The sequence below is a fragment of the Paramisgurnus dabryanus genome, chromosome 22, assembly GCF_030506205.2.
Source record: "Paramisgurnus dabryanus chromosome 22, PD_genome_1.1, whole genome shotgun sequence".
Taxonomy (NCBI): Eukaryota; Metazoa; Chordata; class Actinopteri; order Cypriniformes; family Cobitidae; genus Paramisgurnus; species Paramisgurnus dabryanus.
In genome coordinates, this window is record NC_133358.1 from 12,088,174 (window position 1) to 12,115,636 (window position 27,463).

At 36.0% G+C, this 27,463-nt stretch overlaps 1 protein-coding gene across 2 annotated transcripts; it reads left to right on the forward strand.

Moving 5' to 3' along the window:
• LOC135785383 (integrin beta-1) lies at window positions 1–27,463 on the forward strand. 2 transcript variants are annotated; one of them, XM_065294776.2, is made up of 17 exons: window positions 1–266; window positions 15,640–15,706; window positions 16,049–16,134; window positions 18,474–18,693; window positions 18,805–18,975; window positions 19,292–19,530; window positions 20,835–20,990; window positions 21,076–21,171; window positions 21,697–21,786; window positions 21,880–22,020; window positions 22,116–22,318; window positions 24,215–24,453; window positions 24,614–24,836; window positions 25,183–25,412; window positions 25,533–25,699; window positions 26,831–26,908; window positions 27,391–27,463. In XM_065294776.2, exons 2-16 carry the CDS (start codon window positions 15,640–15,642, stop codon window positions 26,906–26,908), a joined length of 2,406 nt encoding a protein of 801 aa, XP_065150848.1. In that variant the 5' UTR covers window positions 1–266; the 3' UTR covers window positions 27,391–27,463. The 2 variants fall into 2 exon arrangements, with proteins under 2 accessions (XP_065150848.1, XP_065150850.1); XM_065294778.2 differs by lacking the exon at window positions 26,831–26,908 and having other exon boundaries at window positions 2–266.

Here is a 27,463-nt window from a genome sequence, read left to right on the forward strand (position 1 = left end):
TGACCTCATACTTTTTCACATCGTCTATCAAGCCTTCTTTTCCAATGCAGAGGCGCAGACGATCAAAAGCGAACAGTTGACTTTCTGGGATATTTATATTATATAGCGGACGGGACGCGTCCATAATGGATTATTCGTTGTGATTTGTTTCGACTGTAGGATTTATAAGAAACGGTCTTATTGTTTAGGAGTTAAAGAAGGATACACGTTGACAAAAGACGCCTATGAGGCTCCGAAAGTGAAGAGAAAAAAATAAAAGCCATAAGGTAAAGTTGTAATATGTCTATAAAATTAAATGACGCGATCTCTTCTATGTGTTTTATGGTAAAATGTTCAAAGCAAACGCTAAAGTGTTTCTTGAAATAGATATTTGTGTGATGTATGTATGTAAAGAGAGAAATATGTGTTGAAGTTGTCGCTCGTGTCGCTGCGCAGGCGTGAATAACGGTCCGCGTTACAGATATTTTTGGGTGGGTTTATAAAAAGACCTTCAGCTTCTTGTACTGTAGGTCGACGAGTAGTCTCATATATTGGCTATAGTTGTACTTTTATGTTGCCTTTTCGCAAGCTTTCTGTTGTTTTGAGTTTTTATGCCCCGACTGTTTTTCCCATCAATATTAATGTAGCACATCCACACTTGTTGCTAAGGAGAATTTTTATTTTTTGAATTGCGTTGGTCAATCTAATTTTCACAAAACTGTCCTAGAGTTCTTTTTTATGGGATTATCTATTGATTTATATTTGTAAATTTTAACATTGTTCTGACGTTTAAAGGAAAAAGCAGCTATGAATTATAGAAAGTGTATGACGTCATTCGATGTATCAGTAAGCTAATGCTTACATCAGGCTGCAGGATTTTAGTCATCTTGTTTAGCCTGTTTATTTGCATATAAATAAATAAAGGAGCAAATGTAATTTGAAGTCTGAGGCTGCCATTGCTAGCTAATGGATTTTCCAATGTTTAGCTACACAAGAACATTTAGGTGCCATTCCAGTAGGCTATATAAAACACTTACCATTGGCTTCGTTTTGGACTTCAAATTGTCTTTCCTTTCCTGACCAGATTTACAAATGACTGTAAATTAATTCACCATATAATGGAAAAGCATTAGACAGATTAAATGTAAAGGGCTTGCTTCGGATAAAGGCAAATGTATTGTTTCCTGACAAATACTCATTTGTGGTTCCTGTTTACAATCAGTCAGTTTCTAAAAAAAGACTACAGGAGGTTTGAGATTGATCATTTTGTCTGCTTCCTAAAGCTGTCTGGATCTATTTTACACGGTCATTTAAAATGTCAATAGGCCGGGAAACAAACTACATTGAATAATTGGATTCGGTTTTACCCTTGTACCCATTTTAATCTGTAAAGGACGTCTGGTGTTTTTGTCCTAGAGAGCAACCTTGCATATGACAGGAGAGGAGATATATTTTAATCATGTAAGTGGATGGTTGCACTCTAGTAGATAAAACAAATCAGGTGTTTGTGTGTGTGTGTGGTCAGTAGCATCGGTCAGCGTGACCTTTAACCTTAACAGATGCCGGACAGAATAAAACTTTATATTTAGACTTTTAACAGAGTAGGTGTGTCACCTCTGAGGTTATTTAGAGGGTCTTGTTTTGTATTTCTGATTTGTTGGTTATTCAAAAATGTTTAAATGTTGATGAAAACATGATAGTGTCACTCATGTCGTGGTTTGTTTTCTCATGAGAGGTTTGTTTTTGTTAGGGTGAAAAGGAATTTTTAAACAAACTGAGATCCAGGGTTTATTTTCAGACTTGTTTTAAAGTTTAGAGGGCACTTTGGGTTATTTTCATGCACACTCATAGTTAAGAAAAGTTAAAGATTAGTTTAAGTGTTTTTCACAGCAGCAGTTTAGACATGCCAGGTTGAGCTTAGTATTACTATTTTACACATCTTTTTTAGGAATAATATTTAAATGATCTCTAAAACATAAAATATACATGAATGGGTATGTGATGTACATGGTGATCAAAAGTTGCTTGAGGCTATATTTTAGCTTCTTCAAATTACACATCATTTGACAGTATTCAAGGTTCCCATAGGTCCTTGAAATCCTTGAAAGTTTGTAAATCTGGGAAAAAAAATTCAAGGCCCAGGGAAGTTTTTGAACTACATTGATAGATACAGGTCATTGAAAGTGCTTAAATCTATTTTATGCAAGACATTTTCTGAAAAAAAAAATCCATATAATTCCCTGTGTGGTGTTGGATAATATCATATTATTCTAGACCAGTGGTTCTCAAACTGGGGGCCGCGAGATGGTGCCAGGGGGGCCCCAGTTTTATGACATTTTATAAAATACATTCATTTATCATGAATTCTGTGTAATTAAACCCTGAAAAATAATAAGCCAACTAACCAACAGCACGACTATGTATAATTGTATATGTTTTGTTTAATAAAAATATTACATTTTAGAACTGTTTTTGTCATAAATTTACTTTCGGGGACCTTGAAGGAATGCACTGTACACAAGGCGGGCCGCACGCTGAAAAAGTTTGAGAATCACTGTTCAAGACTTTTTAAGCACATGTGCTAAACTGTTCGCTTTAAATGCTTATATCTTCTGTATGCAAATGCTGATTCATACCAAAATGCTTTTTTGCATAGTTGTGTTTGATACATGAAAATGTCTCGGGTTACGTATGTAACTGTTGTCCCATGAGAAAGGAACGAGACGCTGCGTCTCCCTTGCCATACTTACTGCGTCCCTGTTATGCCATCTTTGGCAATATTTCAGATAGCGATATACTTCCTGTTTGCCGCTTTTTGTTTCACATCATCATCACATATTATTATATTTGTCTACTAAAGGGATTTTAGCATGCATTTAGATCGAAAGGTTTTAACATAATGAGAAACCGAATTATCATAATTGTCTTTTATTGTACATTTTGTATTACATAGGTAAACATAATTTACTCCACACCTGTGTTTAAAGCTTGACTTATACATCTATTGAACTCTGAATCTGATCCAAGCATTGTTTTCCTGGCAGGTTCAATTACACTGCAGTAGGACTATAGATAGACCTTAGGCAGCCATTATTTTTAGCTGAGCTTTGATCCAGCATCCAGCAATCGAGAGATATTGTCTTTATAGATGTAGGCAAGTTCAAAAGCAAAAGTAATTGTGCAAGTTTTCGAAGCAAAATGGAGCTTTAAATCCTTCTTAAAAGACACAAATTAAACATATTCTTCCAATATGTATGATTTCTTTTATTAGGTATACTATCCACTTGCAAAAATAGAAATTGCTTTATTGCAACGTTTCGATCTCTCGATCTTCTTCAGGCATCTAACATATATATTTTTGATGCCTGAAGAAGATCGAGAGATCGAAACGTTGCAATAAAGCAATTTTCTATTTTCATATATAGATGTTTGATGCCTGAAGAAGATTGAGGGATCGAACGTTGCAATAAAGCAATTTCTATTTTTGCAAGTGGATAGTGTGCGGGACCTCTCTTTTTTCATTTGTCAATATTTGGACTTTCGTGCCCTGCTCTCCTACGCACCTATCGTACACAGGTGTGCGACGTTTATGTGATTGTTTTATTAGGTATAGGAATGAGTCTTTTTGAATGTGATGAATGTGGCCGTGGCTTTTATGTAGTTTAAATATTTGACCCTGTACCACAAAACAAATCATGAGGGTCATTTTTATTGAGATTTATACATCATCTAAATGCAAAATAAATAAGTTTTTTGTTTATAGAATAGGACAGAGTTTGGTTGAGATACAAGGATTAAAAAATCTGAACGTTTAGAGTGCAAAAAAAAAAACGAAATATTTGAGAAAATTGTCCAAATGAAGTCCTTAGCAAATGCATATTACTAATAAAAAGGTTTGTTTAAGTGCTCTTTACTGGCTCTTTAAGTTTTGTAGGCGAGTTTTTGATTAAATTTATTGGGTTTTTTGCTGCATCCACTCACAAAAATAAAGTTTTGATATATTTACGGTAACTTTTCAAAATATCTTTATGGAATATGATCTTTATATGGTTTTTGTCATAAAAGAAAGATCAATAATTTTGCCCTATGCAATGTATTGTTTTGTTTTTTTCTACAAATATGCATGTATGTTGGTCACATATAGGTTCTAAAGAACATTTTATGTCTTCCTTACTTTATTTATTAGGATCACCTGTCAAGAACCTGTTTAAACATGTCATGTTTAACCCCATGCTTTATTAATGTTGCAATTCATATTAATAGATGTAATTTTATCACGTAAAACAGGCTTTTATTTTTTTCCTTAGCATAAATGTGATCTTGTCTTCACTTTGCAATATTTCTCAGTTGTACTTCTGTTAAGTCCTGTTGCATGCATGAAAAACGGTCCCCTTCTAATCTGATCATCTTGTTTGTTCCCACCCTGTTTCCTATAAGCAGTGCGCTCCTCCCTGATTTCTGTTCTTACTGATCTCTGTACCCATCAGCCAATGACAAAAGAGCCTTTTTTGGCAGTGTACAATGTGAGCCTTTCTCATGCAAGCCAACACAGTAAATTTGCTTGAAATTGACTTGCAATGGCATGTGATAAATGTAGTGTTGTGTAGCTTGCAGTTATCATTATCACCATGCCAATCTCATACAGAAACCTACAAGAAAACAATTAATATTTATTCACATGCTTGGCTGAGTTGTGCAATATACTATATATATAATGCACAAAGTTTCCACACCACAACTATATTACAATAACAAACAGTGGTAATGTTTGGATCTCTTTTATTTCATTTTTTTCCACTGACGAATAATAAAACAACAACAACCTATTCAAATGAAAAGGGATTGTGCATTTAAAATGAGTAACTGCAGTGTATGAGCTTTAAGGAAAAATAACATTATCATTCATAGGTATATACACTAATATACAGAATTATAAAGTTTGGAAACACTTATTCATCATTTATTAGATGTTTTTACATTATATAACAGTAAACTCATCAAAATTATAGAATAACACAAATATAACTATAGGAATTATGCAATGACTAAAAGTATCCAAAATAAATCAATACTATGTTAAATTTTATCATCTGAAGTGTAGTCACATTTATTTAGAATTTGCAAAATCGTATTTGTGGCATTTTATCCAGAAGATTCTTGAGGTCTTAACCTAAAATGCTGTAAACAATAACATAAGGAGTTCACAGCTATTCAAGGCTCTTGTTGGTCGCTTTTTCTTCAGTTTTCAGTCTAGAAATATAGTTCAGTTTTTATGCATACGCAAGGCTCTGCGTGATACAAATCATCAAAATAGTATGCGCACACTGTACACACACCACCAGATATTTGTAACATAGGTCTTGCATATGCATACAGAAGAAGGAAGTAATGTAGCCAAGGAGATGCATTGCATTTTGTCGCAATGCACATGCGTAGAATGTCTGTTCCAAGGCTGTGCGTTTGACCACATCTGTATGTTCACGTACGCAAAAAAACAAACTATATTCCGTTTATTTTATCCATTTCAAAAATATTAATAAATAATAATAAAATTTTAGTTTTTTTTTATTGTTCAGCTAAACTATATCATTTAAACATACACATTTACATGAAAATATTTTTAAGATCATGGGAAACATTTCAGTCACAAACTTTTTACATGTAGGGGAGAACCGGGGCAAAAGTAACGCTGGATGAAAGTAAAAAAAACTAATTTCTACGAGCCCTGATAACATTTGCATTCCAAACTATGACAGCATCTTAGGCACACAACCATTGACAGAGCTGACAAATATTGCGTTATTTACTCACCATTTTCCAGAAGTAGATCTAGAAAGGTGTAAATTAAGTAAAGTCATCAAGCGATAATTTTTTTCTTATAACGCATTGTGTTTTTTTTTTTTTTCGTTTCATGTGTTAAAGTACTGACCAATCTACAGGTTATTTAGTGCTCTAACACAACCTAAAGTTTGACTTTTTTTCAAAATAAAAGTAAATCGAGTTTAAATTTGAGGAGATCCTGTCGGGTCGAAAGTAACACTTGTTACTTTTGTCCCGCTGCTAATTGTGTTGTATTACATTTTTACTAAATTCCACCTGTTATTGATAGACCACACTTGTGAGTTATTGACTACAGCAAAAATATATCTTTGTGTAAAACATTATCTTTTAAAATTAAGTTTTTATAAAAAATGGTACTTTTGCCCCGGCTCTCCCCTACTGTAGTTTTCGTTCATACTGTGAATAAGAAATGCAGAACTTATTTAACATTCAAGCTAATCTGTCAAATAAAAAGACTACTGGAAATACAAACTACTGGGTTAGATCTTACTATCCATGTGGGTTAAACTGTCACCAGGAGACAATTGCTGCTATGTAAACTGCATTTGGTTCAATGTGTTATAGCTGTAGTAGGGCCATTGCCAGTTGAAACAGATCTGGAAAGAAATCACTCTCATAGAGATTTTTGTGCTTGGAAAAAAACAACGCCATATTTTTTCACAGTACTTCTCCATAAATTTCCCGAAATCCAGCCTCTAACATAGACATTGCTTTTCAGAAGTGGCGTAAACTATTCTTTTCACAAAGCCAGGAGTTAATGGGTTAATTAAATAGCTTTACATTTAATATTAATATTAACTTAAAAATAGCACATAAAGTTAAGTCATGGCTCTAAACAATAGTTAAATGAAGCGTTTTACAGTTCAATATTTTGTACATTACTTTGAACAAAAAGTTCATTGAATATGATATGGACCTATTAGCCTTAGTGTTTATATTCTATAATGGATGTTAAACAAACTCATGTATGTTCAATGCCAACTATCATCTAATCCGTATATCACCAAAATATTACAATGTCCTTTTGCATTAAGGTTGGAAGTCACTTGAAAATACCAGTGGTGTCTTGTTGTTTTATGGCTTTGTAAGAGAGGCTTTTGGCCAGACTGCATGGTGTTTTTTTGTGATAGGGGAAGATTCCTGCAAAGCAAGAGAGAAAAAGCCAACGCAACGCTTAAATGGGACTACTCAGGCAGAAGCAGTTGTTTTTAAGATAATACTAAAGCCTCCAATGTCTGCATCAAGTCTACAGAGGCTGGCATAATATATCATGCCCAGTCAGTGTATTCTGTACATTATATGTTGTAGCTTTAAAGGAGGGGGTTGATTTAAACCATGTCTTCAATTTGATTCATTTAAGTTGAATCTGGTTTACTGGTGTTAGTGGAGATGCTGGGAATGGGGTTTACATTTCTTTGTTCTGGTAAAAGGGTAAACACATCTCAGAGATTTCAGAGTATTTTAAAGAAGATGGTTAAGTTTGTGGTAAACTACAGATGGAGGAGAAGATGAAATGAAAGGGTGGTGCTCAGGGTGGGACCAAGATAGTTTATTGCAAACAGGGGCGTTTCGTTGTACTTGTGAGAGTTGTACTTACAAGCATTATGACATGTTTTTAACATGTGATAGCAACATCTACACATTTGTGACATTTGTGAAGTATTGCATATTACTAGGGCAAAGTTATAAAATGCGTTAATAGTTCATAGACCTCAAATAGAGAAAGCACCTATGTAAACTATTTCTAGGGACCAATATATAATTGGGATTTAGGGATTGGCTTTTTTATTTGAGCCAGTAAGCCAACACCTAAAAACCACCCAAGACACCATCATTTATGCATTGGCGGATGCAACTATCCAAAGTGAATAGCAGTAAACTTGAAGTATGAGTTTCCTGGAAATCGAACATTTGTCTGGTAAATGCTGTACATTATCACTTGAGCTGAATATGAAATTCTAGTTGCTTGTGTACATACAGCTTTGTGGTTGGACATTTCTTGCTCCATTTATGTCGATTTTGAATTGTGTCAGGCTATTTATTGTCCGATGGGGCAGAAAGTGGTATTGACCCAGTCTGACTGTGATAGATGGGCTGATCTTGAGCATTAGCATGGTCAATACTCCCTTAAAGGCTGCTTTTATAGAAAGAGTAAGTGTTATGTCTATGCTTATTTAGCCATATAGTTTGATGTTGAACTTTGGATGTGATAAAACAGGTATTTGTTCTTTTTAAAATCATTTTGATACAGAGCATACTGCAAATTGTTTTGTTTTTGTGGCTTAGCAGCTTGTAGAGCAATAGCAATACTGGGTACATTCATCTGAATGTACATACTGATAAAATGTATACATTCAAAACATAAGTTGCTTTGCATCACACATCTGCCAGATTAAAAAATTGCAGCATAAAATGCTGGTCAGATATTGGCCAGTACTAATATGTATAGTAAAAAGCAAAGTATCTGATAGATAATGTAATGTTTGGTAATATTTAAATGAATCTATTTGCACTTATTTTAAATATAGTATATGTATTGTATATTTTTGTGTGTTAAGTTGGTTCAGGCAAAAGTGAAAATTCTGTCATAATTTACTCAACCTCATGATGTTATAGACCTGTAAGAGTTTCTTTATTCTTTATTCTCTTAAAGGTGCTCTAAGCGAATTGAAGCATTTTAGACCATAAAACATTTTTTGTTACATACCGGAAACATCTCCTCACTATCTGCTTGCTGCCTGTCCGCTGATCAAACTGTAAAAAAACGCGATCTCTGTAGACAGCCCAGGCTTCACAAACGGCAATATCAACAAATGGCCAAACCTAGCTTCAGAAAACAAAACAAAGTATTCCAGCCAATAAACGACAAGAAGGATTTGGGGGTGGGGGTTGGGCACGTTCATGAAAGCACGGAAGGGAGGGGGAGGGGGAGGAGTTAGCTACGCTCTGTCTGTTTGAAAACAGTTCAAACATCAACAGGAAGTGACGTCGCGCATTATTCGCTTAGAGCGCCTTTAGTAAAGAAATGGTACCCATTGACTTCTAATCTATAATATTACTTATTTTGTGTTTGACAGAATAAAGAAACTCATACAGGTTTACAACAACATGAGGGTCAGTAAATAATGACAAAACATTCATTTTGGGATGAACAATAAAGGCCATTTCACCGAATTGGTGCAATTTGCATGTTTTAACTCATCAAAATTGAAGTTCAATTTTTTTTTTTTTAACACTAAATCTAATAACACATATTTTATTTAAAAAAAATGAGTATTGGTCAATGTCAGGTAACTAGTTTATATTGAACATTGTTTCTTAATGGAGGATGGAGCCATTTTGGTAACAGGACTGAGTTTTTAGCAAATACATGAAATATAGATGCATTAAATATGTGCTAATAGCATGAAGACGCTAAGCAAATGCAAATTCTAGTGAGTTACCTTTTTTTTTTATTTTAAATAAACCGATATAATTTGACATAGCATAGCTATGTCATAGCATCAATATGAAAATGAGAAAAGTAAATTTGATCTTCACATGTCCTTTAGAAGATCCAGATGATGTTACTTCCTGTTGAAAATGTGGAATATTCCTAGATTTCCGGCCGATATATCGGGCCGATTTTTGCAAGTTTTATGTGTATCGGCATTAATCGATACGTGGCTGCTGTGTTCGCCAATATTTTTTGCCATTATTTACAGACAGAGTGCTGGAAGCCGCAAGCGATTGCAGTGACTTAAAAAAACCAACCTTTCCATGACAACATCGAAAGCTCGGCTTAACAGCTGATCATAGCTGGACAAAGCGAGTTTTTATTTCTCATCTCTATGAGGCGGTTTCCCGCACAGGGATTAGACTAGTCCTAGATTAAAATAAATGTAAGAACTGTCCAAACTAATAACATCTCTTTTTAACATATCTTAAAATACATCAGTGCCCTGTGTTTTGCCTCAAAATGGACACAAGTAATATTTTTAGTAAGGCATGTTTGTTAAAACTAGTTATATTTCCTAATTAAACTAAGCTCTAGTCCTATAAGATAATTCCTGTCCGGGAAACCACCACTATATATATTTGTAGTAGTAAAGTGCTAGAAATCAATATCCTTTGCTGATAGTTCCTCATCATTGTGGAGAGTGCAGTTCATGGTTCCATAGCACCCTCACCTGTTTTTACTATTTGTTAAATATAGTTTTTTTTTTAGTTCAATTAATGTTACTTTTTCAAATTGAGACTTGTTACATTTGGCATCATCGTATCATTTTTATTATGTAAAATGAATGAGCAAAAGCAGTATCGGCTCAAGATTATCGGCAGCCTGCAGTGTTTCCCATACGTTGATTTATTCGTGGCGCACCGCCACAGAATCAGCGCTGGCCGCCACAAATAGATTTTTCATGATCCCCATTTACATTTATATTTTACTGTTTAAAAACGTCTTATTTCATTGTTGCAAGCACCCAGCGCGCCCCCTCCCTTTCTATGTTGCATGCAGCGCGCCCCTCTCTCTCTCTCTCTCTCTCTCACACACTCTCACATGAGCGTGAAAAGGTGGCGGTGTTTCAATGTCCGTTCCTCCGTATACTTTCTTTTTCGCGTAAACGTCAAGAGTCACAGATTTTACTGACAGAGAAGACGGCGATGACTTGACGAAAGGTTAGCATTAGTGTTTCCCACACACACCCGTTCTCTCCCTCTCTATAATGCGATATGCCTGCGCACGTGTTTTGTAGTAACTTTGTGTAACAGTTACTGTGTATTCTCTCATATTTCTAAATTTTCACCCAATTGTCTGCGCTATACGCGACAATAAAACTCGCATTTAAATAAAAAGGGGCTCATAACAAGACATTGATGAGAAGAGCAACAGCAGTAAGACTTCAATGTAAATGTATGGTGATTTATATACCAGCTGTAAACATACACGTACGTTTCGTAATTTCCTGTTATTTTGCGGGTTTCTTTCAAATATAAAAGCGCTTAAGCATTTACTTTTAAACAAGTCAGTGGCAAGTCAGTTCCTGAATAACACGACACAAACTTTAAAAAGTCAAATTCACTTCTCAGAGGCACAGAACTGTTCCTGAAACTGACATTCTCCCCAAACTGAAATTAAACACAGTGTTTCGAGTTTTTCTCGTCTGTGTCATGTTGATATCAAGAACCAACGTGCACATGACGACGAGAGAGGTGACCTGCTGCGCAATCGAGTTACCCCTCCCACTTCTGAATGTTTAACTGAGATTTCTAATCCCGTCCGACCATCAATATTACAGACTGCTCATTTTATGTCTGACAACAGAACTGATAATATGTAAATAATAGCAATCAGTTGCTTTAAAATGCAATATAACGTGACAGATCAAAGAGTAGAAGTGAAACATATTTCAGGTGCCAACACTCGATCAAACCGGATCAAACGCAAACACGTGATGACGTCACATATATGCTAATTAGAGTGTGACGTCATCAACGCCACAAGTCTCTCAAAATCCTGTGGGAAACACTGGCCTGTATCGGTCATCGGCTAAGGCTGATGAAACAAAAATCGCCATCGGCACAAAAAAAATCCATATTATTCGATCCCTAATATGGACCCACACAAAAATGCAAAAAAAATAATAAAACCGAAAGAAAGATGTGAAGATTTCTATGCTTTATATGTGAAGGTAATGTATAGAGATAGAAAGCAGTTACAGATAAAATGCTGTTTTTCAGTGTTCTGTGTAGTTTTTATTAATGTTTTTAATTCTATAGTTTAAATTTGGTGTTAGATTAACATCCATGACACTTTGCTTAATAATAAAATGTATTTTAGAGTTAGTTTTACTGCATTTTTATACATATAATGTCATGGGGACAGAAATGGCACCGATTCAGTGGAATGGCCCATAAATAGATCTTAGAATGAGCAAGAGAGGGAGGAGAGAGAGATTTCGCCCGGGCAGATTGTTAAATCTGGGCTCCATTATAGCCCCCATCTATTCTCTTAAATGTATATTATGTCCTGGTCATGTTTGTTTATCTTCTCAAGAAAGAGGATGAACTAAGTGTATGAATTTTGGAGTATTTGCTCTAATTCCTCTTTTATAGTCCACTGGAACAGAGAAGAAAAAAGGATTAAAGTGTAAGAGAGTTGTTTCCACAGATCAGTTCATGGGTTTTGAAGTCTGCCTGAACTGGAGGTTAAATTTCAGTGTCCCAGATGGAAGGGCCGTCCCCTTCCTGTTTGTTTTATTTTCTTCTTTGTGTGTTTTTTTTTTTTTTTTTTTGCAAAATAAAGTCTTGGTGTTTATGAGTGTGCCAAAGAAAACTACAGTAGGATAAGAATCGAGTTTGCTCAGTAGTAATTTCAAGAGGACTGATAGTGATTTCATTCCCATGATGTTTTTTGTAGCCTCCCCCCTCTGCCTCTGCATTCCTGTGTCCAGCTGTAAAACCTCATTGAACAGAAACAGCCATGTTGTGTTTCTTTCTGTTCAACACCTCACTGGTGTTTAATAGACATGCCTTACATACAAAGCGTTTACATAGGGGGTAAAGAATGGACCTTTATTGGCTGAAAAAATTAAGAAAAACTCGTATTGACTAGGGTCAATAAAAATGATAAATAAATAAGGAAACTAGTAAATTAATTGAAAGAACAAAGAAACAAAGACTATGGATAAATAGGTAAAGTTTATGCAACTTTTACAGTATACTAGGACTGAATAGCTTCTGAGTTTAACTCCAGTGTGATTTCACAGAGCTGCTGTAAACTCTCGGTGACACACAGGCTAATCTGGTCTCTGTCCGACATGCTGTCTGCACGCTGTGTGTAATAAAAGCACACAAGCTCATACACACTCACTTACTAACAGTGACTGTATTACACAGGACTTTACTTATAGAGTCAGTGTAACAACTGCAGAGGTGTTATAAAGATACTCATGATGATTTAATCTCATCTGCCACAGTTCCCACAGTGGCCCACTTTAGCGTTTAAAAGGGTGGGATTCCACTAAAACCACCTCATCTTTGCCCATTCAGCTTAATGGAAACCACATGCACTACTTTCAGTGGGGGAGTATAATGGGCATTTTCAGCCTCACAGTAGACGCCCCTCGTGTGCTAAAAGTGTTTTTTTGTTTCCAGTCAATTCATAAAACAACTAATTCTGTTTATGATTTTGACTTTTCTTTTGATTCCAAGATTCAAGACTTTTAGGGCCATATATACTTAACACGGCAAATTAGCGTAGGAGGGCAATAAAAAATAAAATGCAGGAAATATCTTCCAGTTTTCTTCATGTGGAATAATTTCATTTCCATAATGACCTACATGAGCAGTGTAAATTTGCATAGGATTTAAGACATGCTTTTTATTTGTTAAATAATGCTGTGAATACCAGTACAGTACTTTAGTAAATTGCATTGCATGATTCATTTAAATACTCTCCTACCATAAACTCATGCATATGCAACAAGGTCAGTCGCACACCTTTCCAGTGCAAATTTGTCACTGCATATCTTTGGTTAATCCTGACAGTAGTTGTTTAATGGCACAAGAGGCGTTTGCGTAAGCTTTTAGTAAATCTGTTCTTAAGGGCACCTATATAGTCACATAATTTTTTTATTCTTTTTTTGTGATATTATAACGAATTTCCTTGTTTTTTTGTGATTGTATAACGAATTCCTGTTTTCGTGTGATTATCACGTATTGGTTACTCAACTGTTTTGTCCTATTTTCTTACCATTGTCACTTCGGTTTAGGGTTAGATTTACATAAAATGACATCCTTACCCAAACCCAAGTCTAACCCTAACGCCAGGCGACATATAAAAAAAATCAGAAAATATAGTATAAACCAATGCATAAAGTGACATTCTAATGCAAGCACCAAATCTAACCCTAAACTGAAGCGACGATGGTTTGAGAATAGGAAAAAGCAGTTGAGTAAACGTGATAATCGCAAGAAAACAGGAATTCGTTATACAATCACAAAAAAACACGGAAATTTGTGATAATATCATGAAAAAAGAATAAAAAAATTAGATGACTATATCACAAAACCTCTTGAGACTGGGTCCTGTACACCTAAAAGTTGACTTTTTATTACATTTTAATGCACAATAAAGTAAAAAAGTATAAAGGTGACAAAATAAGATATATATTTATTCAAAAGTTTTCCTTCATTCACTCCCGTCAAAACAGACCAAAATATTAAAATAAACTCATCTGGTCTGTACACATACACTCACCTAAAGGATTATTAGGAACACCTGTTCAGTTTCTCATTAATGCAATTATCTAATCAACCAATCACATGGCAGTTGCTTTAATGCATTTAGGGGTATCAATATCCTATCAATATGGGCCAACATTTCTAAAGAATGCTTTCAGCACCTTGTTGAATCAATGCCACGTAGAATTAAAGCAGTTCTGAAGGCAAAAGGGGTCAAACACAGTATTAGTATGGTGTTCCTAATAATCCTTTAGGTGAGTGTATGTGTACACTGTCAAAAATAAAAGTACAAAAGCTGTCACTGGGGCAGTACCTTTTAAAAAAAGGTCCTAATATGTACCATTATTTATCTTTAAACTATCAATATGTACCTTTGAAGTACCAATATGCACTCTTTGGGTAGGTGTACCTTTTTGAAAGGGTACTGTCCCAGTGAAAACCCAGCTTAAGTCATTTTTTGTTTTCTACATAAAATCATCCTACATAATGTAAAGAGCATGCAGTGAATGATATCTGTATTATTAATATCTTTATATATTGGCTGAGTAATATTGAAATAAATGTAAAATCAAACACAGACAGGGTCACAGTTATATCCAATCAAATGCTTTCTACAATGAGAATGTACCCTTCCTCTAAAAACAGTAAAAATACCACCACAAGACCATTTCATGTCGGTGTTATTGTGGCTTTCGTCCATATTACAAGCTATCAAGGAAGGTTGAGAGTGACAACCTAAAGGTTATTTAAAAAGAGATCCTGTTTTATTTGGAAATACGTCAACGCAGGAAAGAAAACTGCTTGTTGTACTATTTTTAGCTTTTTTATAGCTCAGCTAATCTGTCCTGAGTGGTTTTGATCCCCTCTGACATGTAGAGCCAAACAGGATTATTTATTTACTAGATTACTACAAAATTACTACAACACAAAGTCTTGTGGGACACACTGATCAATAACTCTTTACCTAGCAACCATTTGTGCTTTCAGCACGCAGGCCATTTTTACAGAAACCCCAGAAGCCCCACATGGCCATGAATGTTTTATAGCTATAAAAGACGTCATGAAATAGCATTATGATTCATTGTAATGGCTGTTGTTGTGTCATGGATAAAATTGCACATGGTTAAAAATACATTGTGTTACTATATCTCCTCTATACCTTGAATCATATCCTGTAGATTAAAACATTACATAGTTTGTACATAGTTTGACCTTTGAGTATTGTATTTCTGACAGAGAAATAGTAGGAAATGATCTGACTGATGAATGACGGTCACTTTTACCCCAGAATAGCTTCCGATGGGTGGTATTTAAATTAGCCTAATAGTTCCTCTTTCAGGGGCTGAGAAAAGACATGACATGCTAGGTGCTTTTTTATGACCTGTAGCTAGCTGGGGTTGCCAACTGTACTGTTAGTAAAATGGTACAGTGATGGTATCTATCACATGCTAAATAATACCATGGTATTAAAACATACTACAGTATATTATGTAAATGGTACTTTACAAGGTAACTTAAAGAATAGCAATGGTACCCATTAAAAATGACCCTAATGCACAATGTTTATGATTGTGTTTTGTCTTCTTGTTTTAGATGGACCTGAGGTTACTCTTCATATCAATATTATTAGGCGTTATTTGTTACAGCAGCGCACAGCAAGGTAATGTAATCATTTTTGTTTTAGTCGATTCAGAAGCTTATATGTTACTGTGCCATTTCATTAAATTTAATAAGGGGTGCATTTCTATTAAGGATGAATAAGTGGCTTGTCTCCAGTGAGCAAGGCTCTGGTTAAATACTGCTGTCATTACTCAAACGTCACTCCATTCGGCTTGGCTGGAGCTTTTTTCCATAATGGAAAACGTAAATTACTCATCTCTGACAATAATTACAGTGTGACAGACTCATGTAAATGAATCGACCGCTTAGAGAGAGCAGCCCCTATCATTATTTCTTTGCAGTGCATGATGGGATGTGAATCTGGATCTTTTTGTTTCTGCAGAGGGCAACGAGTGCATTAAAGCCAACGTGTTATCTTGCGGAGACTGCATACAAGTGGGGGCTAAATGTGGTTGGTGCACTGATACGGTAAGTGGGGTTACAATTCTGTGAGCTTTTCTCTTGAACCATACATTAAGGAGAGCCTTTATTGCCCAGATGAATTGATTGATGTATTGCTGCGCAGTCTCTCTCTCTCTCTCTCTCTCTCTCTCTCTCTCTCTCTCTCGCCCTTAAAGGGAGACTCCACTTGAAAATATTCTTATTTTCCAGCTCCCCTAGAGTTAAACATTCGATTCTTACCGTTTTATAATCCAATCAGCTGATCTCCGGGTCTGGCGCTACCACTTTTACCTTAGCTTAGCACAATCTATTGAATCTGATTAGTCCATTAGTATCATGCTAGAGTTTTGATATTTTTCCTATTTAAAACTTTACTCTTTTGTAGTTACATTGTGTACTAAGACCGACAGAAAAGTTGTGATTTTCTAGGCAGATATGGCTGAACTATACTCTCATTCTGGCGTAATAAGGACTTTGCTGCTGTAACATGGCTGCTGCAGGCGTAGTGATATTACGCAGTGCTCGAAAATAGTCCCCTTTGTATCTTTCCATGGCATGGGACTATTTTCCGGCACTGCATAGTATCATTGCAGGTTATTACGCTTTTTTGAAAATATGCTAATTTTCCAGTTCCCCTAGAGTTAACCATTCGATTCTTACCGTTTTATAATCCATTCAGCTGATCTCCGGGTCTGGTGCTACCACTTTTAGCATAGCTTAGCAAAATCCATTGAATCTGATTAGACCATTAGCATCGCACTAAAAAATTACGATGATATTACGCAGTGCCTGAAAATAGTCCCCTTAGTATCTTGTAATGGCAGGGGACTATTTTCAGGCACTGCATAATATCATTGCACCTCCTGCAGCCATGTTACGACAGCAAAGTCTTTGATTATTATGCCAGAATGAGAGTATAGTTCCTAGACATATCTGCCTTGAAATTCACAACTTAAAATTTTCTGTTGGTCTTAGTACACGATGTAACTACAGAAGAGTCAAGTTTAAAATAGGAAAAATATCAAAACTGTTTTTTTTTGCACGATGCTAATGGTCTAATCAGATTGAATGGATTATGCTAAGCTATGCTAAAAGTGGTACCGCCAGACCCAGAGATCAGCTGAATGGATTTCAAAACGGTAAAAATCAAAATGTTTAACTCTAGGGGAGCTGGAAAATGGGTATATTTAAAAAAAAAGTGAAGTGTCCCTTTAATTTCAATGTAAGTGTGCTTTATTGGCATGGCATATACTGTACATTTGCAGAATATTGCTACCCAGGCTCTCTCTCTCTCTCTCTCTCTCTCTCTCTCTCTCTCTCTCTCTCTCTCTCTCTCTCTCTCTCTCACACACACACACACACATACACACAAATTAATAAAATTATATGCATCAAACACCTTGTAAAATACAAGGTGCACTTTAGATTCATATCCATTCTTGCAGTAACCAATCCATAAAAATTTAAAATTACTGCAACAGAAGATGCAATTGAATTCTGCAATATTGATTGATACTCTGTTATACAATGCATTGCCCAGCAAACAACAGAGAGTGTCACTGTTTTTAGATCATGCATTCCTGTTCACGCTCCACTTCCATGATACTTCAAATGAAGCCACTGAGCTAAGATGGTAAATAAAACGACTCTGACAGGGGATATGCATAATGTCAATAACAGTAATGACATATGACCATTCACATTCCAGTCTGCTTCCAGTTTAGAACACAAGGTGGAGTTGTGGGAGGAATGCTTGTTGTGGAAAAACTCCATATAAGGACTCCAAAACATGATGGCAAATACATACTGTCGTTTTTGCATCATTTTCAGACAATCAGATATTTGGGATTTGGAATACTATTAAAAGGTTAATTTCTTAGTATTTGTATAAATGTTTTGCACTGTTTATATGCCACACAAGAAACAAAATTCAAGATTAAGCAAGCACTTCTCCTAATAGCAAATTCCCAAGTAAAATAATAAAATAAACAGTGAGGCAATTTAACAGACAGGGCTTATAGTCTCAGACTAAAATGCATGTTTGAGCTGCTTTTATTTAAAAACAATTTGCACTGACATATTTTAACATATATCAGTGCCATTTTTTTCTCTCAAGATGCACATCAGTATTGTTTTTTTTTTTTGTAAGGTGTGTTGGTAAAATTACTTACATGTCCTAATATAACTAAGGCTTAGTCCTGGATTAATCTAATCCCGGTGAGAAAGTGAGAAAGTAAGAGCAAGCAGAACAAAGATGTACTAAAATGTACTAAAGTAAACAGTAGTCTTTACGTATTTAACATCATTATTTAGTTAAATCAGATTCAGTGCTATACCAAGAGGTCTTTGCTTTCTTTACCCAACAGAAATTTCTAAAACAGGGAGAGCCCACATCGGCTCGCTGTGATGAGCTGGAGTCGCTTAAGAAAAGAGGCTGCGCTGTCTCCAAGGTCGAGAACCCACGCGGAAGCCAAAGGACCCTAAAAAACAAACCGGTGACCAACCGTAAGAAAGGAGCAGAAAAACTTCGACCCGAAGACATCACACAGATCCAGCCACAGAAACTCAGCCTGCAACTCAGATCTGGTACATACAACATTTTAGTATGATCTATGGATCTATTCATTGAATATTTACTGATCTGTGGAGGTAATTCGGTGCCTTATTGGGAATTAAAATAGATTATTATTCCTGTAGGTGAGCCTCAGAATATTAAACTGAAGTTCAAGAGGGCTGAGGACTATCCCATTGACCTGTACTACCTTATGGACCTGTCCTACTCAATGAAGGATGATTTGGAAAATGTAAAAAACCTGGGAACAAGTTTGATGCTGGAGATGTCCAAGATTACCTCAGATTTCAGGATTGGTGAGTCTTTTGAAATCAAGGGGTGGTCACACTACAGTTTTCGTTGCATTGACTTCCATTCATATTCATGCAAATGCATCAGACTGAAAACTGCGTACCAAAGTTCAAGTCCTATCACGTGGAGACGTGATGTCTTATTGTAAGTACGTCATACCGAGACCTTTCTCTCTACTGAAAAGCAAAGAAGCGCTCCCCGTCCACATTCGCACCAACAGTTGCTTTGATGATATAGTAAAAAATCATAGCAATTGGTATGTATTTTAAAATGTGACTAATAGACATGAGTTTTAATCCAAAATGCCTGGCTTTCTGACAGGTTTTGGCTCTTTTGTGGAGAAGACGGTTATGCCATATATCAGCACCACGCCAGCCAAGCTTCTAAACCCTTGTACCGGGGACCAAAACTGTACCAGCCCCTTCAGCTACAAAAACGTGTTGAAACTCACTAGCGATGGGGAGCAGTTTAATACTCTGGTGGGGAATCAACAGATATCGGGCAACCTTGACTCACCTGAGGGAGGATTTGATGCTATCATGCAGGTGGCTGTATGTGGGGTGAGTGAAAAAAAACTTTACTACTTCATCCATGATCTTGTTTCTACTTTACCCTCTGCGACCTCATTTTTTAACCTTAACTCTTTCACCGCCAGCGTTTAAAAAAAAAAGTTGCCAGCTAGCGCCAGCATTTTTCATGATTTTCACAAAAGTTTAATGTCTTATAGAAAATGTTCTTCTTCAAATATATAAACATACAATATACCAAATGAAAGAACAGACCCTCTGTTTCTGCAAAAACACCACATTTTGAGCAAAAAGCAGAGATAATTCAATTTTTGTGACGGACTTTTCATAGAGTTCCCATTCAGAGCGATCTTTAAAACAGACACGGACATGCAGCAGCTTGCCATAGGGCAATACTTTTGGGTTTAAAAAGTTGTGGAAGGGCGCCACCTAGTGGATAATAGCGGTATTGTGGAAAGACGGAAAAACTGGTCATTGGTTGGGAAGCGTTTTCTCTTGATTGACGAGATATCTCGTCAATGGCGGTGAAAGAGTTAATACTCATTGTTGGGGGTAATGCATTACAAGTAACATGCATTAGGTAATAATATTACTTTTCTAAAGTAACGAGTAAATTAACGCATTACTTTTTAAATGTACACATTAACATTTTAGTTACTTTTTCAAAAAAGTAATGCAAGTTACTTTTTTAGTTTAATTAATTTGATCAAAAAATAAAAATGATGTACTGAATTAAACTATACATAGTCAAATCATGCACTCTATGCGTACACGCCTGTGTGGGAACAGTTTGAGTCAGAAACTGAGATGGAAGGCCAGAGCTCGACATTTTTCTGATGAAATATGCAATTTCTGAAATTTTCAGTCATAAAAAACACCTGCAAGGCCTGAAAGAGATCAAGCCTTAGCCAAGAAATAGTATTGCAAAAGTAACTAAAAAGAAATGTAAGCATTACTTTCCATGAAAAGTAATTAAGTAACGAAATTAGTTACTTTTTTGGGAGTAACTTAAAGGGATAGTTCACTTAAAAATAAAAATTCTGTCATCATTTACTCACTCTCAAGTTGTTTACAAGCCTGCATACATTTCTTTGTTCTGATGAACACAAAGAAAGATATTTTGAGAAATATTTCAAACCAAACTGTTTGTAGACCCCATTTACTTCCACAGTATTTTTTTCCTACTATGAAAGTGAATAGGGTCCACGAATGGTTTGGTTATGGCAGAATGATGACAGAATTTTCATTTTTAGGTGAACTATCCCTTAAATATTGTAATGCATTACTTTTAAAAGTAACTTTCCCCAACACTCTTAATACTCTTTCTACCCTTTCAGAACCACATAGGTTGGAGAAATGTCACTCGTTTGTTGGTGTTCTCCACGGATGCAGGTTTCCACTTTGCTGGAGACGGAAAACTCGGCGGAATCGTTCTTCCCAATGATGGGAAATGCCACCTGGAAAACAACATGTACACAATGAGCCATTATTATGTATGTAATGTTTGGTACTTTCTTGGGTTTGTGAATGTTAAATGTTTGACTGTCTAATAGAGGTTTCGTCTGTGTCTTTTGCTAGGATTATCCCTCCATCGCCCACCTTGTTCAGAAACTGAGTGAAAACAACATTCAGACCATATTTGCTGTCACAGAAGAATTTCAGCCTGTTTATAAAGTACGTTCACATTGATTTTTATCTTACTGATGGGTTTGATTTCTAAACATTTCCATCTGGCTTGTTGTTTATTTTTTCACATTATTCAAAACGTATACAACTTTAATTTATATTAGTGGTGTTATGTAAAAGCATTAAAAAGTGTTTTTTAATAAATGGTACACCTTAGTTTTTGTGTTTGTGGCTTTTGCCCTTCTCACATTTTCTTTAAAAAATTTAAAAGCATTGGTGATTTTTTTATTACTACTGATCTTACTTTGAAAGACATTTCAAATAGTTAACTTTATTCCAGTAATAAAAAAATATTTGATCATTTTTTTCATCTGCACAGTTTGAATCCAGCTTCTCTGTATTTGGAAAGCCACAACCCCAAAATAGTTTCTGACTCCCAACTTGGAAAAGCCAAAGTCATAATTTAAAGTTCCTGTCTCAAGTGTAATGGAATGTTGTAAAACAAACACCCAGTCTCTGTGCTTGAGATCCATGAATGTTTTTGTACCTTTTTCTTTTTTTCCCGTTCCACAGGAACTTAAAAACTTAATTCCGAAGTCTGCAGTGGGCACGCTGTCAGCAAACTCCAGCAACGTGATCAATCTTATTATTGATGCCTACAATGTGAGTAAATCAGAAACATTCACAGTGTTTTGATTGAATTTGACCATATAAAGCTCCTCTCATTTAAACTGATGCCCTCTCGCTCTCTTTCAGTCTCTCTCTTCAGAGGTCATTCTGGAAAACAGTAAACTTCCTGAGGGAGTGACCATCACCTATCAATCACACTGTAAAAACGGTATAGTGAATGATGGAGAAAATGGAAGGAGGTGCTCCAACATCTCCATCGGAGATGAGGTGAGACCAAATCAGCCATTTTATCCACCTCTCAAGCAATTCTTACATGAAATAAGATAATAAAGTTTTTTTTTGTATTTGAAATGAATTCTTAGGTATCCTTCAGCATTAATATCACAGCTCAGGGTTGCCCCAGACAAGGCAAAGAAGAAAAAATTAAGATTAAACCTTTGAGTTTTACCGAGGAGGTCGAGATCACCCTCAACTTCATCTGCGAGTGTGACTGTCACAAGCAGGGCATCAAAAACAGCGACTTGTGTCATAACGGCAACGGCACATTTGAGTGTGGAGCCTGCAGGTGAGTCTAAGCTCATACAGCAATCTAGCACTTGTTTAGACCTTGTATGTATAAATTAGATTTTATGCAGATCAACTGGTAGAGCATTGGGATAAAAGCATCTAATCTCTGATTACGCATGAGATTATGCAAGTATCTGGCAAACGCGAGCGTCTCTTTTATCATAAACCCTTCAGACGCGTCTGCAGCAGGCACTTATTTTGACGAGACAAGTGATGCACACAGGATCTCTCGAGACGCAGAACACACTTTGAAAATACGAACCACACACATCATGGGATACCTACTTGTTGTGATGAACTTTGCATCGAGCGCCCTCCAAAAGAAGTCACTGACCGCCACTGGTCTAAACACAGCCTAGACGCCTAGGATAAAGTTTAATAGACGTCTAACCATAGCCCAACAATAAATGAAATTAAATTAAATAATAAACCAAACACCTTGTAATCTATGTTGACTCTGCTTACAAAATTGAATATCATATATATCTCACAAGTTATTTTGGCAGAAAATGACCAAATTCAGGTTTATTTTTATTTTGTCTAGAAGTGGGTTACTCATAGTCGTACTATATTGGGTCTATAGTTAACCTATACGGTGAAATGACGGCTGTTGCTTGCTGGGTAATAAACTTACTAATTTTGCAAATATCGTGTACATGTGTGCTACTTTGAGCAATTTTGGCAATTATGTCATTACTTTGTCATTTCCTTTGTATGTCTTCTTTGTATTTATTGCAAATCGAAATGACATCAGCCACCCTGCTCTTGTAATGTAAATTAAAATAGTCCTAGTATATTAATAGAGAACATACTGTCTGGTAGAGATGCACAGATCATCCGAATCCTTTTTTAAAAATAAATCACCCCTCCCAATATATCCTAATATAATTTTTTTCTAATTTTGATGTTCGCACCCTCCACCCGATCATCACATTACATTAAAAGAGCTCAGATGCAAAACCCTCTAAGTGCGCCTGACTCTTAATGGATTTGGCCAACAAATCTGTATTTCTGAATGGATTAACCCTTTCCCCGCCAGCGTTTTTTATTTTTTAAATAAAAAGTTGCCAGCCAGCGACAGCATTTTTTATGATTTTCACAAAAGTGTTATGCCTTCCAGAAAATGTTCTTCTATAAATATAATCATATAATATATCAAATAAAAGAATAGACCCTCTGCTTTCAAACAAACAAACAAAAAAATTTATTTGTTTACTTTTATCACTAATTTTGAGCAAAAAGCTAAGATAATTGCATTTCTGTAAAGGACTTTTGTTAGCGATTAGTTTCAGAATGATGATCAAATAATGCACAGAGTTTTTACTGTTTTTGAATCAGTAGCTGCTTTAGTGTTTTATAAGTTGTGTAAGAGAGCCACCTAGTGGATAATATCAGAAAAACAGATAAAAGCCGTAAAAACTCATCATGGAAGTGTCATTGGCAGGAAAGCGTTTTCTCTTAATTGATGAAATAACCCGCCAATGGTGGGAAAAGTGTTAAGCAAATTTAAAGCAAAAGTATTTGATGAACTTTTAATATGTGCCGAGAGCATTCAGTTAATATCATTATCTCATTTTTTGACTGAGTTGGCTTTGAGGGGCATTTGCATCTGAGCTCCTCATTTACTCTCAAGCACGATGATATGATAACATATTATACATTTTAGAGAACATAGATGATTACATATACCCGTTACCCACTCACAACTAATAAAAAATTATAACTTGGCCTGCCTGACCCACAGATTATCTGCAGTGTCCATGGATATAACTGCAATTTGCACATCACTATTCTCTAAGCTCTCTATTATTATTTTGTCAATTTATAACCACTTATATTTCTGGTAAAGTTGTAACGTAATTTATATTTTTACACCTCACTCTGCTCTTATCAGGTGCAATAAGGGACGTGTTGGCAGACAGTGTGAATGTCGTAAAGACGAGGTGTCCACTGAGGACCTGGATAAGAATTGCCGTAAGGACAACGGCACGGACATCTGCAGTAACAATGGCGAGTGTGTGTGCGGCACCTGCGAGTGCAAGAAGAGAGACAATCCTGAGGAACGCTACAGCGGCAAGTTCTGCGAGTGCGACAACTTCAACTGCGACCGTTCCAACAATAAACTCTGCGGAGGTACAGGAAGCTTTTTATCACTAAAAGACACTTTGTTACTCAACAGACCATTAACACAGGAAAAAAACATCAGATTACAGCCCATGGCTCGATTCTGTTTACGTTTCATATCACCAGATAAAGACTGTTAGTTACTGTAATCTTATTCTCTTTCCTGTAGGACACGGCCGTTGTGAGTGCCGGGTTTGTGTCTGTGATGCTAACTACACTGGAAGTGCGTGTGACTGCTCTCTGGACACCTCCACCTGCCTCGCCTCCAACAAGCAGATCTGTAATGGCAGAGGGATTTGTGAGTGTGGGACCTGCAGGTGCACAGACCCCAAGTTTCAGGGTCCCACCTGTGAGATTTGCCCCACCTGCCCTGGAGTCTGCACTGAACACAAGTATGTGACAAAAAAAGAGCAAACAAGCCAGAGAAAGACGTATAATATGTGCCGAGAGCATTCAGTCAATATCATCAACTGTTATAATTATAAGGGGGTCCTTGTAAATGTTCCTCCCCTGTAAGCGGTCCCTGGCCCCAAAAAGTTTGAGAACCCCTGCCATAGAAGAACCATTCAGTCAAAGGTTCTTGAAAAGTTCTTTATAGAACCATACAGACAAAAATAGTTCTTCTATGGTATATTTATTTGAAAAGTGTAAGATGTTATCTTTCCACAAAGATATTCCAGTGAAATGATGTGAGTTTCATGCTGGCTGAATGAGTTAATGTCAGATTTCCTTTCACAGGGAGTGCGTGCAGTGTCGGGCGTTCGGCACCGGAGAGAAGAAAGACACTTGTGAGAGAGACTGTAGTTACTTTAATCTCATCAAGGTGAAGGACAGAGACAAACTCCCCCAGCCCGTCCAGGCCTTCCCCCTCATGCACTGCAAAGAGAGAGACGCCAATGACTGCTGGTTTTACTACACATACGCTGTCAATAACACTGAGAAGGAGGTCCATGTTGTGGAAGAATTAGGTGAGGACCAAATGTGTGTTGCATGGCATGCATTGCTACTTTACAGAAGTCTTTCAACAGATCTGAAATCAGATTTTAATGTGGATGCATTAATGCGTTGATGACGGTTTTGTTTGGCAGAGTGTCCGCCGGGTCCTGACATCATCCCCATTGTGGCGGGTGTGGTCGCGGGCATCGTTCTGATTGGTCTAGCCCTGCTACTGATCTGGAAGCTGCTCATGATCATTCATGACAGACGCGAGTTCGCCAAGTTTGAGAAAGAGAAGATGAACGCCAAGTGGGACACGGTATGAAAAGCTTCTGACTATTTTAATATCAAATAGTATTTAACAGAATCAACATTTATTTTGTTGTCTGGTTAAAGTTTAAACTTCAAATTCATAATTTCAAGTTGTGCATTAAGGAGGTCACTTAATGTTTTTGAGCTGGATGGATTTTAAGACAGCTGAGAGGAAAGGCTTTTGGGTTTTCAAGGCCTCATTTTTCTGGGTGTGGCCTGGGCTGTTGTGGTCATTGTGGATGGTTCAGTGCTGCCCCCTGCTGTTTAAAACTTAACATTTTACAACACATGTGCACATTGGCATCCATCTGTAATGCCAAACAGAATTCAAAATCACACAAAAACAAAAGAGGAAAAATAGGATAAGGCAATAGTTAAGATGATAATGACATACTTAGTTATAGTAAGAATCATTGTAATAAAGTGAATAAGTGTAAATAATTCCTTTTGATAATGTTTATTTTTTATAAAGTGAAAAGTGAATAAGTGTAAATAATTATTTTAATAATGTTTAATTTTTATAAAGTGAATAGTGAATAAGTGTAAATAATTATTTTAATAATGTGTAATTTTTATGAAGTGAATAAGTGTAAATAATTCCTTTAATAATGTTTAAAAATAATTTATTTGCAAATGCTAAAATTAAAACAATAGATCTCTATGAAGTCTTTTACACTGCGTACGATTATTCGTGCTGGGTGAAAGTGAGGATTTTTTTCGACCAGTGTGACGTTTTTTTCCCCGTCGGCCTGCGATGAAACGAGCTGGTTGCTTAAAGTAAATGTCCTAAACTGTTTGAACCTCACAGTTTGAGCACAGATAATGTGTGTGGAGAAACATTTTGGGTGAATTAACCCTTTAAGGGGATAGTACACAAATAAATTAACATTACGATTTACTCACCCTCCATTTTTAGGTGAACTGTCTCCATAAGTATGATATGAAGGTTATACTTTCATTGTCTTGCATGCTTTCTCTTTTTTCATCCATGATTTTTATACTTTTAATCTTTTCTCCTACATACTGTATCATGACCATTGTCCTTTTTGTCCTTTATTTGTTTTCTATCATTTCATCTCCTGTATTTCTTTACTTTATATGTTCTTGATTTTTTTATCTGGACCTTTTCCACCTTCAGACAGACAATCCAATTTACAAGAGCCCTATTAATAAATTCCAGAATCCAAGCTATGGACGTAAAGCTGTTGCTCTCTAAGTTTGTATATCTCTCCTCTTTCTGCATGATCTTTCTTCGGTGTGTGCGTTTGTGTGTGTGAATATTTATCTGTACACATGACTCTTATTTCCTTTTAATTCTAACAATTTTCAGATGTTTTAAATTTTCCTTTTTGACATCCATGACATCTTCCAATCTAAATCTGCTATCTTGCAATTTCACGAAGAATTTAAACAATCACTAATAAATCCCAGCATGAGTATTTGACAGTACTTCACAATACTTTACTCAGTGTTTGACATAATCATTTTGTTCCCTCCAATATATAACAGGATGTCACACATATACCTGCATGTGGTGATGTTTTGCAGTTCTTTATTTTTATGTAAGAACTGCTTTATAATAGATAGAGATGCATTTCGATTTTGGATTTAGAGATTTAAGTGCATTGTTTTGCTCTGCGTGCATTAAGTGCATTTGTTGCTTATTGTTTCCAAGGCTAATTTTTGTTTATTTCACAGGGAGAAAATCCTATTTATAAGAGCGCTGTAACAACTGTCATCAACCCCAAATATGAAGGCAAATAATGGACAA